This window comes from Lepisosteus oculatus, chromosome 6 (assembly GCF_040954835.1).
Source record: "Lepisosteus oculatus isolate fLepOcu1 chromosome 6, fLepOcu1.hap2, whole genome shotgun sequence".
NCBI classification, from domain to species: Eukaryota; Metazoa; Chordata; class Actinopteri; order Semionotiformes; family Lepisosteidae; genus Lepisosteus; species Lepisosteus oculatus.
Genome location: NC_090701.1, coordinates 21,616,615 through 21,635,062, shown reverse-complemented (window position 1 = coordinate 21,635,062; position 18,448 = coordinate 21,616,615). Strand labels below are relative to the sequence as shown.

Here is an 18,448-nt window from a genome sequence, read left to right as displayed (position 1 = left end):
GGGGGAGATGTGAAACATGTAGGAAGCCGTTTAAGTAGTGTATAGCAAATATTGTCTGTGCAGAAAATCTCTAACTTCACCCAAAGATCGAATGCAAAACTCCTTTAAAAGCATGAAGAGAGTCAATGCTTCGTATCGAACACATGAAGGAATTCTTGTACAGTATGCTCAATAAAAATGTCCTCGCCTCTGACCTCCTAATTGCCAAATGTAGAATTGAAGCTTCTATTGCAGACTGTTCTGGTTCCTACTGATCACATATACTGTATGTGGGAATTTTTATACAGTGCCTTGCACAAGTATTCAGACCTTTGCCATGCTTAATAACTTGCCATCGTGACACTTTTAAACAGCAGCTACTGTCCCAGTAAGGACAATCTTGACCTGTCCTAGACATGCCAGTCCATATGTTCAAAGCAAAAAAACAACAAAAAGAAGAAGTAAACAGATAATCAATTTGTAACAGAAATTGAAGTTATGATTGCATAAGTATTCATTGCTGTGGCAAATCTAAATTAATTTAGGTGTACAAAATTACTTTAATGAACCACACATTTAGTTGAGGGGCCTCTGTCTGTGTGCAATGATGGAATTTTCTCATCATTTCAGAATCTACCTCTGGAAAGTTCTTTAATCAGGTAGTGAATTTCAAGTGAAGACTCCACCTTGAATGAAATATTTACTACTTCAGAAATTACTCAATATTTGCTTAGAATATATATATTTTTTAAATTTACCCTAAAAATGTCCCAGCATGTCTTTGGACTGAATTTCTCATGACAAATGGACTTATTACTCCTTAGATAGTGCAATGGAGTATATGGAACACATATAGAAACCCCAAATTACTATTGTTTTTGCAATTTTAAATATTTCCATAAAAGTAACTGCATTTTCTGAAAATACATGAAAGTGCACAGGAAAGTTTTGTCAGAAATCTGATTGAAGTTGTAGCTTACACATGGCTTGGCAACAATATTGGATTTTATGTGAATTGTGAATACCATTTCAAAAATCATAAAAAAACGTAAGAGAGTTTACCAATGAGAGATGGATGTTCACTAAAATGAACAGCTGGGCTGAGATTATCAATGCCTTTGTGGAATTTAAATACTTGCATCAGGTCTCCTGTAGTCTCCTCTGTTTCAGCCTGTCAGCCTAGGGCATTCCCTTAAACCCTGGAATGTACTGTATCTGGTTGCTTGTCCAGAGAAGAGATTCCAGAGCAGCATAAACTTTCATATAATGTGACCAAAATTGTACACAGTATTCCTAATGAGACATTACTAGTGCATTATACAGTACGTGCTTTTCATAACATCCATTGACTTAAATTCTATGGTTCTAACTCTATATATTAACATTTTGTTTGCTTTTCTTAATTGCTTCCCCTTTGTCTAGAAGATGTACAGTAAATGATCTGTATTACCATAAACACCCACTGAGAGTCTTGTTTACCTTTATTAAAGAAGGGATCTTTCTCAAACTATAATGTTGTTTGGCATAATGTTTTGCAGAAATAACCTTAACAAGGTTGTGTTCCACGTTTATTCAAGGCCAGTACTAGCCAATCAGATTTAATCTCTGATCAATTTTGATTCAAATTGATTCAATCAGATTCAGACTAGTAAAGGTCATAACAATGTATACCAGGGTGGCCTCTGGATATTGAATCTTTCTGTTGTATTTTTGTTTTGAAATCCAAGAAAAAAAAAGTTGTTGTTTTTTATTCTACCTAACCTGTTTTCTATGCAAACTGCCTTCAGAACAAAATACATACACTCATGAATGGTAAGTCTTTTTATGATTGTGTGTTTACACTTTCCTTTCTAAATTTAGAGACAAAATTGTACTGTACTGTATGTTAAAAGTAAATGTTGTTCCTCCAGCTGCATGCCATTGTCAGTGTCAATGTTTTATAGTCCTCATCCTCTGAGATTCATGAGTTGAGAAGGCTATTACATTTCATCTTCCTGTTTTCTGTTCTGTTGACGTTATCTACCCACTGTCTTGGACAAAAGGGAAACACCACCAAGAGGAATGATTAAGCCTACATTCCTAAGAGGCACAGTTTCAAAGCAAAGGCTTTGCAAAAGACAGATAATTCTTGAGGGTGAGCAAACATTCTAGGCACAAAGTCAGCAGACCCACTGGGTCATTGAAAACATATATATTTTCTTAATAATCAACCAGAGACATTACAGGGCTTTTCTTGGACTTTCTCTGGACTACTGAATGAGTTATGATTTTAACAAAGCAAAATGTTAGGCCAGAGAAAAGGAAACTGCAAATAACAAAGCAAAATTCTGTAGAGGAATTCTCTAGTCTAGAGTATTTGTCTATAGCTTTAAAACTTCAAATTTACTTTGTTAAACTTAGGAGAACAACTGTGACATATAAATCAAAGTAATAAAGATTTCATATTGTGTCTTGTCAAGTTCAGGTTTTGAGATGGCTCAATCATGAACAGCTATTTTGCCCATTTTATTCACTTTGCTGAAACTGGACAGATGCAAGGATCTCACCCATACATTCTAGAAAGATCCTAGGCAATCTGCTTCAACAGTATGGCTGAGTAGCATCACCCTGACTCTCAGAACCTTTTGTGAAAATAAATGGTCTCTGTTTTCTGTCCTAAATGTCCATTTTCATGTGTCTTTGTGTGTATATTTTTCTGTGATTTGTTTTTTTGACCTGGCTGTGTATAATTCTGCTTTAAGATCAGCTTTGGTCATTATTTCAGTGTGTACAGATAAAGAATTAAAAATCAATACAGGGAGGATATCTTAAATGAGATGATGAGATGATGAATGTGTTACTAAATTGTAAAATCAATTTTGATTTGAATGTTTGTTAAATCAATCTTGCACCATAGTTGAATTTTACATGTGGCAATTGCATCTCAAATAAAACTTAATCAATCCATCAATTTTCTCACAACTTCATCCAATACAGGGTTGCAGGGGATCCTGAGCATAGCCTGGCATTCAACAAACACAAGGCAGGATCCATCCCGGATGGCACGCTAGTCCAGTGCATTGCACACACAAACACAAACACAGAAACGCACACACTCGCTCATTTTCCCAGAAGCCTATTAACCTACCAGTATGTTTTAGGACTGTTGGAGAAAACCAGAAAACCCAGAGAAAACTCATGCAAACATGGGGAGAACATCCAAACTCCACTCAGATAGCACGCCAGGAATTGAACCCAGCAACGCTGGCACTGTGGTGACATTGCTAACTCCCATGTCACTGTGCCACCCAACAGGATCTTTCAGATCTTTCAGTCATACAAATTAATTGACATCTTACCCAGACCAATTTAGCACTTCTCTCTGTTTTTGTTTGGTTTACAGTAGGATGTGCAGATTAACCCCGGCTTACATGGAAATCTGAGTTCCAGCTCTACCTTTTCTATTGTTAATTTGATTTCTTGTGAAAAGTTTAAATCGTTGATTATCAGCCCCTTGGTTCCATGTGTCCTGTACTCATTTATGTCCTCTGACTCTGATAATAACATCTGATAAGTTCCAAAAAATGTTTAAGTCTTTTTAAGCAGTACATTAAAATCTGGGTTATTCCTGAAAATATCAATGTCATCTTTTTGGTAGAACACATACAGTATGTATATTGCATATATATTATGAATGTGTACATCTGGACAATTCCATGACTAGGAATCCCCATGCAAAATCATGCAATTGCCAGGATTGTGTGGTTTTGACCTGGCCTTGATACATGCCTGACTGCTTGGGGCCCTGTAATGTTGCTACTGAAAACTGCAACATTTCTCTCTTGAAGTGTCCAGCTACCCTGGATGGCTGTGGGTCTACTACAGTAGGTGCCAATGAATTGGTGCCATTTTAAAAGCTTGGTCTTTACCCATCCAGGAATGTTGTGATGCCTGAACTGGTAAAGTTAGGCTATGCCTAACTGGAACAGTATAAAAATAATAATTGGTGATTGCATACATAAATCTAGAAAATGTTAAGCATTTTTGAAAGCTTCCAGGCGAATCCTTATTGACTAACTTTAAAAGTGTGAGTGAACTGGGAGAAAACCCAGAGGGAAATTAAAATAACACTGTCAGGTTTGGATGCCCGCTGTCTGCTGTGGATGTGAAAAGCGTCCCTTACCTACAACATGTGAGAAGCAAGTCTGAACCCGGTTTTAGGGTGATAAACCTGAAGCATACTTTAAGAGTGCTTTTTCAACAGCAGTAGTTCGAAGCTTGATAATAATAGTGATTCAGGAGCCCCACTTTGACAAATGTCCATCAGATTGCCACTGGAATGATACTTTTGATACTAACTGCTAAGTTTGCAGTTAAGTAGTTTAACAGTTTTTTCAAAGGAGCAGTTTGTAGTATAGGATGTGTATTAACAAGAAAACAAAAATGGCAGTCAGGCTGTCACCTGGGTAGTACAGAAATCCTGTTTCATTATACTATAATTGCATTGTTGCTTCTGTATATTTAAAAGTTGGAGTTAAATGACCAAACCAAACAGATTTGGCAAAGAATAAATAATGTTTTGGGGTGTATTTTGCAAATCGCTTGATTACATGTGCGGTGTATATAAAGTACCATTACAATCAATGAGGCACAATTAGGAAGCAATATCTAGGTGTGATGAAACCTGCTGTTTCAAGTCAATCAGTGTGTAATGGCTCCTTAAATTATGACAATTTGAATTTTGAGAACATATCACAGCTATGCATGACAGACGCGGCTTTTGATGCTCATGAAATCTACCAGGTTTTAATCCAATCAGTGTAGCAGTTCACAAAACAGACACAGAGTTTCAAGAACAAAATGGTACTTGTGTATGGTATGTGGTACAGTATATCCAAGGATGACAGTAACAGTCAACTGTTAATGGTATTCTCACTAGAATGGCACTTACCACTCTCAGATTTAATTGCCCAAGAGGTTTTTAAACAGCATTAGCATGAGTACAAAGAAAAAGATAGTCAGACTGGCATTATGGTTTATACATTCATCCTGTTGAAGCTAGAGATGTACAATTTAGAGTTAATTGCCCAAACAGATTTTGAGCAAGAGTAGTTTGCATGATGGGTCATGTTTTTCAAAATAGTGTGTGATTTCTTGCAGGCATAAAAAAGTACTGTAACAACATCTTAGTTACAAATGATAAAAAGCTTTGGATGTTGATGAAACCTGTAAAGTCCAATTTGATAGATTCAGTAGTTCAAAAGGCGACGTTCAAAAGGGTTTCTGAGCGTGCAGGCCAGCCTACCATCCTGGTTGACACAGTTCTGGTCACACATTCAATGGTTTGTCTATTCTGGTAAATCTGACTAGTATGAACTTGCTAATCTGTCTGTCTGTGCAGTTTCAAAAGTTCGGAAGAAAAAATATCGCTATTATCTTCCAATATCTGTCTTCAAAGTAGAAACTTGATCACAGTAAATGTTTAAGTGAAACAATCTGCTGTACAACATGTTTAAAAAAGATATTTCATTCGAAGATCTAACAGTTGTGACTAGGAAGTGTAACAAAATTCCACAGAATTGCTGAATCTGTCTTTTGTCTGTCTGAAACCCTTTATCAATGTATGGTGTGGTACAGAAATGCTGAGTAAGATATTCAGGAACCTGGGATAAGCTGAAGATGGCCAGCTTGTACACATTTACGGATGTGACAGGCATTAGTGCTATGTCTGTAGATAGGAGTTTCACTACCTGATTGAAGGGTGTGGGCATACTTGAAATTTGTCTAATATCTGGGGGATTAATTAGCCAATCTACAACATAATGGTGACTAATTCAACTATGCTGCTGTACAGAAAAAGGATTTCAAACATACAGACTTTCACAATCAGGAAAAGTTGTCCTTTCAAAACATTTATGTTACAAAAATTATACAATGAGTATAGGTGCATTATTTCTTGCTTGTCTCCTTTACTTTCACGGCTATAAGATTTTCAATCAGTCAGAATAAGTAAATACACTTACAGTGTAATGATATTATTGGCTGTATTTCAGCCAGTCTGGGCAGGATATAATAAATTGTGCAGGATATCATGATAGTTTCCGTTGAGCAAAACAGCAAATACTCGTGCAAAATACTAATAAGTATTATCCTTAACAATAAAAGGAAAAAACATAATATATCATGCTTCTGAATTTGCTTTATTTCTGTAGTTGTTGATTAATGAAACATCTAGAGATGTATCATAGAGTACTGTATACAGGCTTGTGGAATTACACACCTGAAAACATTATTGTTTATTTTTTATAATTATAAAATTGTTTCTTTCAGTAATATTGAAATGGAAATTATTTTGGGGTGACAGGGTGAATGTATTTCTAAAAAAAATTTTGAAGATAGATTTTATAACAATTTAATCACAGTGATGATTAACACTTCTGCCTCAAAGCTCTCACATCCTGGGTTCGATTCTTGACCGGGTCACCTTCTGTGTGGAGTTAGGATGTTCTCCTTTTGATCATGTAGGTTTTTGGTGGGGTTTCTTCTGACCTTACGAAGAAATAATGGCCAGGTTAATTTAGACAAAACATCTAAATTGTCTATGTGCTTGTATGTGGCTTATTGATATTGTATGGATGAACAGTAAAAATATTCTAATTATTTCCTCTATTTTTAGCATTACAAAACCTCTCTGATTTAAAAGCTTTGCGTTAGGTCCTACAAACAAGTAGACTTGGGGTATCCATGTCCAGACCAAAAAAAAGCTGCTGTATCTGGAGGTTATAAGGTCAGCTTATAAGGAAACAATTGAACTAATTATTGTATTAATTGGAACTATTAGCAACAATTTCCAGCTCTTAAGGTGCTTCTGATTTAATTATATGTTCAACAAAAGCGATTTCATTCACAGCCTTATCAAATCTGTTACATAGAATAAGTTTAACCTTGCAAAACATGCATTAGACTTGCTTTGTGCTTCTCAATGGCTAGGTTATGAGGTTATGTAAGCTTCAACTGACAAACAACAGGAGGATCTCTGGCTACATAAAGGCCACGCACTGATAACGTGTCCTTAAGGATATTCCTGTCATGCCAACATGTGCAGGAGGTCATTAAAGGAAATGGAAAGTACAGAGAGTACTGGTGAATGGCGAATGCATCCCATAAAGCTCTGTGTTGTGAAGAGCAATACAAATCCCAAATCACCTGCTTTATGCCGATTTCCTCACTGTTCCCTGCCCCTTCTCACGTACTCCGTTCTTTTGTTCTCCTATTCCTTATTTATTTGCTACTTCCCCACTCTTCCTCACACCTGGAGAAGGCTCCACAGTCGAAACGTTGAGCGGCTTTTCTTTACCTTTCAGCATGGGATTAATCTTTGCCTGTTCCTTTGCAGCCTATGCGTGTTGATGTAGCTCCCTGCTCAATCGTCTTCAAATAAACCTGAACTATGAAAGTCTGTTCATGACAGATACAGTATGCTCTACTGCACGTACAGTACCTGTAAGAATAACATTTCATGTCCATGTTTCATTTTCACGTTTTAAAGTGTTGGGGTAAAAGAAAGACAGACCAGAGGCCAGGCGGTGTTCCTACTGTACATTTACCTAGCTTGGTAAAAGGTCGGAAGTCCTGAAACCATTAAACTGGTACAAGCAGTCACGGGCTATGTTCCACATGTGCAGAGGCAGAAGGCACGTTCAGTGACACCAAGGAAAATCCGTCGAGCTAGACCCTATTCACACCCACTTTGAAGCCAAGCTGTGACAATGGCATCCGATGTGGGTGGTGAAGCGGAAGAACCTTGAACACCTTCCCATGGCATTGGGGTACCCAGAAGTAGCAATCGCTAAAAAACAGAAATATCCAATCCGGACAAAATGCATCTGAAACCAGCCATTAAGATTTCACAGAAAACGGGATAATACAAATGCGTTTTTTACAAGATTATAAAACACATATTTAATTTAGTTTTTGAAATACTATGTTGCCTTTTTTTTTACTGATGGGTCTTTTACGTGCATCTTCACAAAACATTTTATGAGCTTATACTGTATGACACTCGAGTAATATTAATACTCCTCACGATAATTATTACATTTTGACGTTTTTTACAGTCGTTTTCCGAAATGACTACAAAATATGCGTACAAAACGCACACAGTGAGTAGCCTGATTTATTTAAAATTCCCGGATAATGTTCCAATACTCCGACATCTTAACATTTAAACCGGAGCTAAATGCCAATAAACGCCGAGGAAATACTGCATCACTCCATAGAGTGTGTTTACAGGGATCTCAGATTTCCTGTTGAAGAGTTTTGGATTTCCTGAGTTCCTGTGCTGTTAGCTCCCAGATCCTGTCCATTGTAACTGGCCATGTAACCATGCTCACATGGTAGATTTTCCTTCCTGCCCCTGCGTGGCTGCTGATCTATTCTCGGGACCCACATGAAGACAAATCGCTGCTCTTTATTCGAACCCTTTCTGCAGTAAATGGATACAATCTTTCCTGTCGCTGGATTAAGTTACATGTACAAAATGAACGAAATATGATGGCATTTGGAGATATTTTGTCTTCTTTGCAGGAACTACTGGCTTTCGATTTGCCGTACAAAGTAAGGGTTGTGATTGGAATTGCAGCAGTCTTGGTAAGTTAGTGATTAAATTAGGCGTGGCTGTTGTTACATTGTTCAAATATTTATTTTCCATACATCTAGATGCATTGTGGTCATCTCGTTTAGATGGGAACGTGCCCACCGAAAACTTTTTTGCTGAGGTACTAGAGCCTTTTTTAACGCCCTGTTTTTTTCTTGCCTTGTTCATTATCATATCGCCATGTGAACATTATTACCGTTATCTCTGCTACTGTCCCTCCCTTTGTGTGATGGGCATTAAGACGTATTTGGCTAACAGTTATTCTGATCATGATAGTACATATGCTTAACAAATTATATTCTAAATATATTTTTTAATTAATAGAACTTTTTTTAGGATTTAACTATTTCCAGACGATTATTAAAACTGTTGGGCAGTTTTCAGTGTTCGTTGTGCGTATATGAGAACAAAAAGCATATATTTAATGGTATCTCAAGTGACTTTCGTTTATTTTATTCAGGTAATTTTGTTAAGGTGACTGTAAAGTCATGCGGTCCTCATCATCCCGATTATCGAGTTTTTCATCAAAAGATTCTCTATGGAACCGGTAAGAGAGGATTAACATAATTTATTGCACACATTTTGCTTACATTCTGGTTAATGTCTTTTTTTGTGCTTATTTTTCTTTCGCCTTTTGCGAATTGAAACAACTTATACTCGAAAGCCCGGCATAACACATTTAAAATGCTAAAGGTGCACAGGCCGTGAGCTCAAGTTAATTAAATCAGAGTGCACGCTGTAACAGACCGTAACAGAGTATTTGTAAATTTGACTCAATATTTTTCAGCAATGGTATATTTTCAACAGATCGTTGGAACCGTGGCTTTAACACTTCAGCTGCTCAATTACAGTTGTTGCACATTCTCTGCTACAGATCGCCTGTAGGCTGCGCTAGTGCATCATTGCGCCCACCGAGTTTGACAGAGGGTCGGGGCACGATATCACAGAATGAAAAGTGTTACGTCGACAGAAGTAGACACACAGGGATACTTAGTAACTCGTGTTTAACTGTTCGCCTGCGCTGCTTTATCCGTAGAATTTGTTTGTCACCACCCTTGTCTGTTTGGAAAAAAAATGCTTAAATGTGAAGTTGAAAGGAAATTACACTTTGTAAGAGAAACAGTATGTTACGACACAACGTGATAATTCCCATATTAAATTGTTTTATTTTAATGCAACACTTAATGCTCACGGAATGCAATGCATTACCATAGTATAATACTGTAAATGTATAATCCCCCATGCGGGCCTCCAAAAATAGCAATAAATCAGTATTACTTGTAGGGATATATGGGGCACTGCGGTTTTTCTGCACAGCAGAGGGTTAGACCCTGGCGTGTTTCTCAACGATGAGCCCGAACGAAAGCGAAGGCGGGTGGGTTTTAGTAGTCGGAGATAAAGCACCTTCTGGGCTAGTACGGTTAGAAATATAACGTCGTAGCGGTAGCCTGTGCTTTTTGAAGGGGGCATGCTCCACCCTTATTGTCCTTTTTCAATTTATTTTTTTGTACTGTAAACAACGCAGGGCCATCACTAAATTTGCATCGTAGTATGCAATGGAGATTTCAACGACGAAGACGGGATTCAAAGCATTTTGAAAATGCGTGCAATTCTAAGGACCGGTTCTGGCCTGGACGGCTACAGATGTCTAGCTTTTCAGGGCGGCTGTATTGTTTGTGATATTTAGGCATGCGCAGAGTTCTTCCTTGTTTGTCCCTGAGGTTCGCGGTGGGTGGGTGAAAGGAAGAGAGAGAGAGAAAGAGTGCGTGTATGTATGTGTGTGTGAGTGAGTGAGTGTCAGAGAGCAGAGATCGTCAGGAAGAAAAAAAAATAGTGGGAAGAGAAAAGGGGGAAAAGAAAATCTCAAAACAGACCGTTACAGCTGCTGGATCTACCCAATAAGTGGAATTGCAGGCGCAAACACCTACATTTGCGGAAAACGTAATGAGGACATCTGTTATGCTCCGATTTACAGCTTGTGTTGGTGGAAGCAAAGAAAATAATTAAAACTGTTGTGGACAGTGTTGCAATAGAAGCAGAGGTTACGGAAAAGACTGGAGGGGAGAAGGGGGAAATTACTTGGAATCCCCTGTAACCAAGGGGACTGAAATCGGCTAATTGCATAATTTCAAACAAGGCATCTGTTCTTATTTTTGCAGCTTTTTTGTTTCTGATATTGTAGTAAAAAGACACACATTTCCTCTCCTTGGCAAGTTTGCTCTTTAATGATTTAGGTTTTCCGTTTTTTCCCCCCATATCCCCTTTTCGCGTTTCCTTGCTGAAGGATGCCGGATCAGATTTCGGTGTCCGAGTTTCTCTCGGAGACTACGGAGGATTATAATTCCCCGACCACGTCCAGCTTTACCACCCGCCTGCAGAGCTGCCGGAATACCGTCAACGTGCTGGAAGAGGTAGGGGAGAGAATCACATCGCTGGGCGGCGGGGCTTCCAAATAATACGATTCGTTAAAAATGAGTGGTGCAAGCTACACTGGCAGTCGCTATATACTTAACTGATGAAAGCGTGCCATTTTAAAACGGTACCTACAGAACAGTATTTTCATATACGTAAATTGCAATGCACGGTTGCGATCATTTCCCCCCAGAAAATGAATGCCAAACACCAGCACCATAGATCTGCTTGCTTTTTAATGCTCACAAACCGATGCATTTCAGTGCAACTGCTTGAGACCCTTGTTTATAAACAATTGTTACTAACAATTCAGGCACGTAACATTGTATTTGGACACAATTCATTTTGTATTAACTCATTCAACGGTGTGTGTCATTAAGGGAAAAGGTATAGAATCATTAAAAAAACACTGCTATAACATGTTTTATTTTTTATTTGTACTTTCAGAATATTAGACATGCAAATAACGGTGTGTCACACTAGCCATTTGATATTGTGACTTTCATCTATCTTGGAATGAACGTGGTTCTTGCCGATTTAAACCAAATAATAAGAATGGCGATTTCTGGGTAGCTATCCACTTAAGTCTTGGCGAGCGAGGAAGAGCCAATAATTCATTGCGTATATACAGTACACTGAATAAAAGCTTATGAATGTGACTGTGCTTGTTACAAATGACTTGCGTAGCCCGGGTAAATTAGGTGTATAACAAATCGGTAATATTACGCCAAGGTCAGTTTAAGGTTGGGCTCCTGAGTGATGGGAATATTGTGTTATGAACTATTGTTGTTCTGAACTGAAAACGTTGCTAGTATTGTAACGGAGATTAATTTATTTGGAAAATAGTGATACAGATTTGTGTTGAAGTAGCCGTCTGATGGGATCAAGACAGCAGATTGTGGTGCAGCGTTTTTAAAAACCTGAATAAAAAATGTTACATCATAACATTACAACATACCATACAAAAATAGTTTGGAAAGCTGACATTTAGAACGTTTAAATTTTTAAAGAGGTGCAAAAATGGCAAATCAGCTGCATTAATTGTAATTGTTCTTTTAATATTATTACTGTTTTACACCGAGCAATGGTTGTCGCCCATAGTTCTCTTCTAAGGTACCCATTTATGTTGGGTTTTTGTTCTGCCCTTTATGCTCTTTATAAACCCATTCTGGATATGTTGTGTAAGTAGTTCCTGAAAGGATACTCGGGCCTGGCCTGTTCAATCCAACATTAATCAGCTGGAAGTTCACATGGACCATGAAGTGTTACATCCCTTACAAGGGTGAGATTTTGAAGTGCTACAAGAATTGGCAGCTTTTTAAAATATTTCCTAGCCTGTTATTGTTGCCATTTTGGAACTTAGGGGTGAAGCTGGCTCAGCACAGGACAATAATTGTAGTGTCCCACTGATACTGATACAATGCCCGTGAAGATTGGTGTGTGAACGATACCATCTGTTGTAGGCCTAAAAAGCATCTTTGAGGGTGACAGTCTATGGATTCAGACCATTAACTGTCCAACTACTTGGTTAAAAAAAAAACGTATCAAGGCTAAAGTAAGGATTTTGCACTTCATTAATATAGAGCATTGTGCTCCAATTAATGAGCCTTGAGTCCTTGATCAAAAATACAGCTTCAAAAAACATAGTAATAATTAAGAACCATAAACATGGATGCCAGAAAAGACAACAGAGAGTATCTCTGGCAGAACATGACTGTTTCTTGATGGAATGCTCCATTTTTTATTTAGAGAACACAGCATAGAACTGTGGATGTGAGTTTATGCACCCTTTATCTGAAATAAGTTTCTTCACGTGCATGTAAATGTGAATGGTGTCTTAGTTAAACTCGACCTTTCTGAGGGCATTTTGGGTTTATGTATCCTAACAAGCAAGGGGGTTAGGATGAAGAGGGTTCATAGAGAATCAGCCAGGGTTGTAGAGAATCAGCCAATTTAGGATACAGGGTGCGGAAGAGCAGTAGTTCTGTTTGCATCTGTATTCCCATAATGCTTCTCAATACACCAGTTGAAAAGCACATGCAGTGAGGTCTCTCATATGGGAAAAAAAAGTTTGCACCCTCTTTGACCTCCAGCCCATTCCCAGAGCTTGTTCTTGTTGAGCTAATGCTGATGTCCTGCCAGACAGGACCACAAGGTGACGTGTTAACATCCTAGGTAATCCACCAAGGAATGTTTTTTTAAATGCATTTTCATCACCCTAGTCAAAAGTCTGTTTATACAAAAGATCCCAGTTCTGACCAAAATGAATAATTTATAGTTCAACCTTATCAGATACTAATATATAGTATGTACAGTATATACTGTGTATGTAACAGTCTTGTTTATTAGATGTTCATTTTGAATCTGGCACAGAATTGAAATGCTTTCATATCAGGTACAGTAGTGGAATTTGTGTCTCATGATTGATTATTATTTTTATTCTCCCAGGCCCCTTTATATACAGTACCTGTGGTTTTTTGTCACTCCTAGTTTGAGGAACCACTATTTAAAATAATGGTTTGAAAGCTTCTCAAGAAGCTTGAATAACTACCTTTAATGTGCAGTATGTTCATGCCTTTGGGTGCATTGATGTGGTTTTGAAATGAACGATAATCTTGACTAGGAAGGGATATAGTTGTAGTTTCAGTGCAATTCCCTAGCAAAATATATCCACCAGTTTAAAGCTGAATGTCTCCTGCAGCATGCATTGGTATTCTGTGCGCTGTAAAACTGCAACTGAGCTTTGAAAGTGTAAAGTTTTGGAGGCCTGGTGTGCATTTGTAGGTTTTCAGAGTTCATAGTGTTATTATTAAAGTCGCCTGCTGTTTCACTGCCATATACAGTTGGTCAAAATGCCCACCTATGCCAGAATTTGGTGCAGTGGTTTTCCCTGATACCTGCTTCTGCACTGCTGTTCAGATTAAGAATATGGTGCTCTGCTACTGGCAGCTTTGTGACAAGTGATCAGATGCTTTTGTGGCGCTTTCCTTTTGCAGGAGAACCTTGTTAGGTGTCTGGGGATTTTGGAAAGGTACAGTATAGTGTGTCAGGTTTTACTGTAAAAGGTGTCTTCAGTGTGCATATCAAATCCAAATGTTCCTGACAATTTATGGAAGAAACATTTAATCTGCAACCATACAGAAGTACACCTCAGTGTAGATGATGAAAGTGAAGTACACAGCCTATATGCAGCACTTGCTATTTTCATTCTCACCAAATAAGAGCTGTAATTCTCAGGAAGGCCTTGAAATACATTTTAGAAAACCCCCTAAGGAAATAAGAACATAAATAAGGTTGAGAATGAGAGGAGGCCATTTGTTCCTTCTTGTATATGCGGTTGCGATTGATCTGAAGATCTTGTCCAGTTGTCTTGAGGAAAGCTGAAGTGTTGCTGTTTCAGTAAGGTGGTTGGCTAGCTTGTTCCCAGTTTCAGTCTTTAATGTCCCCCCCGTAACTTTCACTGGACTCCTCTGGTTCGTGTTTGAACATTGATCATGAAGAAGTGCACTGTGTTGACTTTGTGAATGCTTTAAAGGATTTTAATTCACTGATTCATCCCTGTCACGGAGCTTTCATTTCCTTCAAGAAAAAATAGAAAAAGATAAATCCGATAAATCATTGCTTCTTTAAAATATTTTTTTTGGTAAACAAAACACCAGCTGCACAAGCTTGTAGTTCTCTTGTTTTTATGTGCTGTGATTGTGTTTCCTATAATCCACTTCAACCATGCCCAGTTCTTGATGTTTAGAAAAAAACAAAGAAATTATTATAATAATGAAAATAATTTGTGTTTAGTAAAATATTTCTCTTTAAAAATCACTGGATACTATATGTTTCCAATACCATAGGACATATTTTGTTCCTTGAAAGAGAGCATAGGAACATCTAATGAAAAAGCAATAGAAATAGCCAGGAGTCTAACATTTGAAGAGTGTTTTTACTGTAGCTTAGCTAGCTTGTTTGAACCTGTCTTACAAAGCCTGGAGCACCTCTCTTTCTTAGTGCACTGTGCATAGGAATTTCAATTGCACACACACAACACATTCTCCCAGTCTCCCACCTGGGTAGGCTGTTATGTGGTAATGGTTATTCCAAATGGATTTCAGGAAAACAAATTAATTCAGAAATTCTTGCAGGCAGTGTTTGTTAGTAGGGTTTCACTGCTCTGCCCATAGTAACCGAAGGCTCTGTGATTTGTCATTTTGGTGGGATTGATGGAACTGTGAAGGTTTGGAGTAACTCAATCTCAAAACAAGAACATCGTTCTTCTTGCTGATGTGATTAAATAGGGACTGCAGTCCTGGGCTGTTGTTATTAGGCTCAATTAAAGTCACAGCACAATTTACTTCTCACTTTTTTAAATTATGGTTCTAAACAAATTGAGCAAGTGCACATTTTTAAGTCTGTAATTAAGTATTAGAATACTGAAAAAGTAAACAATGCTTGATTTTAGCTTACGGAAACATCCTTCAACAGTGTTAATTAATGAGCTTGTAATTTCTCCTGGGCACAAATTCCTCTCTTTGGTTTAGTGTCACTCATCCAGGTGCGGCAATCTGCATACCTGTATATGTATATGCTCAGAGAGGCAATAAAAGTGCACTCGGTTCTAATACTCAATTTTAATGTCTCTCAGTGTTTGTTTACATATGTCACAGATGTTTACTGGTATTGTCTGCCATAAGTTTCACAGGGTGGGTTGGACGGGGGTGTGAGTGATTTCCTGAGTAGTTTCTCACAGGATTTGAGTTCAGTTCACTTTCGATGACCACTTACAGTACCACCTCTTTTACTATTACTGTGGATGAGGCTGGTGGTGTTGGCCTGCTGCTGGCTTTTCCATGCTGTAGCTCATAATGGACTGTCTCACCGGCTGCAACCGCAGGGTCAGCAGTGGCATGAGCCCTCCAGCACAGGAGAGCATCGAGCAGCTGGATCCTTATTTCAAATGGCCGAAAACATCACTTTGAAAGCATCCTGTCATGGTTCAGTAAAGTCGCAAGGCCCAGACATGAAATCACGCAGGCCTTTTGTTTGTTGCTGCCTCACCCTTTTAATTCTAATTGACAAAGTGGTTTGATTCTCATAGAGTGTCTAAGGTGAGCTAATTGACCTGTGCTCAATGTAATCTAGGCCACATGATGCCGAAGGTTTCAAAACGGAGATAAACTTTTACATACATGTGCAATATGAAAACAGCACCTTGCAAAAGAGTTCAGCCCTTTCTTGTGGTCTCCCATTTTGTGAAATTACAAAATGATGCTTCAGCATTTTTTTAAGATGTAATATTTACTTCAAAAAGTGAATGTTCAAACTGAAGACTTCTGAGGGTAGAATACTTTAGAGCAAAGGTCAGCAAAACTAAAGAGAAAAAACTGCAGTATGTTGATTGTATAAATAGTCAAATTCGTTATCTTCGGACTTTGTGGAAGCACCTCTAGGAGCAAGTGCAGCCGTAGGTCTTTCTTGGTAAGTCTAGCAACTGTGCATACCAGCTTTGTGCATTTTGTGCCCATTCTTCTTGGCAATCTTGCTCTAGGTTTCTCACTTTGGTTGAGGATTGCTTATGGACAGTGGTTTTCAAGTCTTTCCACCGATTTCATAATGGACTCAATAGTCAGCACTTTGGCTGGGCCACTCAAGGGCAATCACTGTCTTGTTCTTAATCCACTTCAGTGTAGCTTTGGATCGTTGTCATGATAAAAGGTAAATTTGGAGTTGTAGGTCTGAAGCGAGTGTTCTTCTGAGGTTTAACCTGTGGCCTCATGGTGGAATCTCAAACCTGCTTCGTCCTTGCCGGACTGCTAAAGTCGGAGGAACTTCCAGATCTAATCGTTGATTGGCTAATGATCGACATTGCTTAATGATCGACTTCACTATACTTAAAGTGGTATTAAGAGTCTCTGAAATGTTTAAATAGCTTCTTCTTATCACTGCCTTTATACAACTTTTTCTGAGGTGATTTGAAACCTCCTTGGTCTCCGTGGTTGAATCTGTGCTTTAATTTCATTACCTAACTGAGAAACTTTACAGAAACTGGTGGATTTACTTTGAAATCAGGTGAACCACTATCATTGCACACAGACGGAATCTAATTGTGTGACATTTTAAGGCTCTTTATTGCATTTGAATTAAGGTGTGTCCCAGCAAATGGTTTGAATACTGTATAATCATCACTATTGCATTTTTCGTATTATTTAATTGTTTAGAGTAGGTTGCGAATATAACAGATATTAAACAGATCAAAAGTGTCTTAATTGCAAGCTTTAAAGCAGCATGTTTTTGTGCAAGGGCCTGAATACTTTTCACGGTGTAGTATGTACACTCAATGTCCAAAATACTTGGATCCTTACTAAGATCAGAAAGTCCGAACAGCTTGTAATGTGTGATTGGGTGTGAAGACAGACTTCCATTCTCTTTGCTCTGAACAATCCCTAGATCTCAATCCTGTTGAGTAGTGGTGGACAAGGCCGTATCCTATTCGAGCTCATCTTGGTGTTTGAATGGGCACATCATGTATTTGGCTTGTAAATGTATTTGAATCATGTTTTAAATTGAGTACAGAGTTTGGGTTTATATAACAATGGTAGCAGGAAAAAGAGGTGGAGAGGAGAATAAAAAGGAGGCATTAGTGGTTCAGAACATGTAGCTGTTGGTAATAAGGGTTGTAAGGAGGACCTTTAAATAGGGTAATATAGAGGACCTTTAATAGCTGTAGGTTTCCCAATAAGTCAGCCTGTTCTTGCTCATAGAGGGCAAACATTGTATTTAATTTGAAGTTCGTAATACTTTGGCAAGCAAGTTCATAGCATATTGAAGACTTAGAACATGTTCTTATTCATGCTTGTGACATGGTGTACCTGGTAATTTGCTAAATTTTTATTTAATGAGACATTTGGAAATACATGGCAATCATACAGCATCCTTACTACTGCTGCATTACTTTCTGTGTTGTGTTCAAGAATAGCTTTTGAGAAATGTCAGCCAAAGTTATGTAGGCTTGCGTTGCTGTAAATGCTCTGTTTCTGTTTTGAATTGATTGAAATCAAGTGCAGCTGCTTATGAAATGTAATTATTTTTTTTTGCTGCCAGTGTGTTACAGCTGTGAAATATTAAGATGACCCTTACTCCTAAATTTACACCCTTGTCAATGCTAAATGTTCAGCGGGTCAATTGCAGATGACAAAGTAGTATGAAAAAAATAATCATTTGAGATTGTAATATAGAGCTTTCTTATCCCAAAGGAACCCAGTACTCTTTATGTGCAGGAGGGGACCCACTTCATCCACTCCTCTTGGGTGTTGGAAAGAAGCTCCACTGCACAGCTGCTTGGGTAGAGAAGTGAGAAGATGCCTCATCAGATGCATTAAGAGAGCTGTAAAGGAACAGCTGTGCCTCTAAGCTGTCTGTGATGGTTTGCAT

The 18,448-nt window shown here is 38.2% G+C and overlaps 1 protein-coding gene across 6 annotated transcripts in view; it reads left to right on the top strand.

Annotated features, from left to right (window-relative positions):
• Nucleotides 1-8,318: 8,318 nt before the first annotated feature.
• asap1b (ArfGAP with SH3 domain, ankyrin repeat and PH domain 1b) overlaps nucleotides 8,319-18,448 on the top strand; it is a 152,349-nt gene continuing 142,219 nt past the window's right edge. For 3 of the 6 annotated variants that reach the window (XM_015354450.2, XM_069191061.1, XM_006634314.3), the window contains exons 1-3: nucleotides 8,319-8,607; nucleotides 9,075-9,161; nucleotides 10,899-11,025. In XM_015354450.2, coding sequence (XP_015209936.1) covers nucleotides 9,103-9,161; nucleotides 10,899-11,025 — 186 coding nt within the window. In that variant the 5' untranslated portion in view covers nucleotides 8,319-8,607; nucleotides 9,075-9,102. Of the gene's footprint in view, nucleotides 8,608-8,671; nucleotides 8,736-9,074; nucleotides 9,162-9,948; nucleotides 9,990-10,271; nucleotides 10,556-10,898; nucleotides 11,026-18,448 lie in introns of those variants that run through there. The other 3 variants (XM_069191060.1, XM_069191062.1, XM_069191063.1) reach the window with 3 other exon arrangements.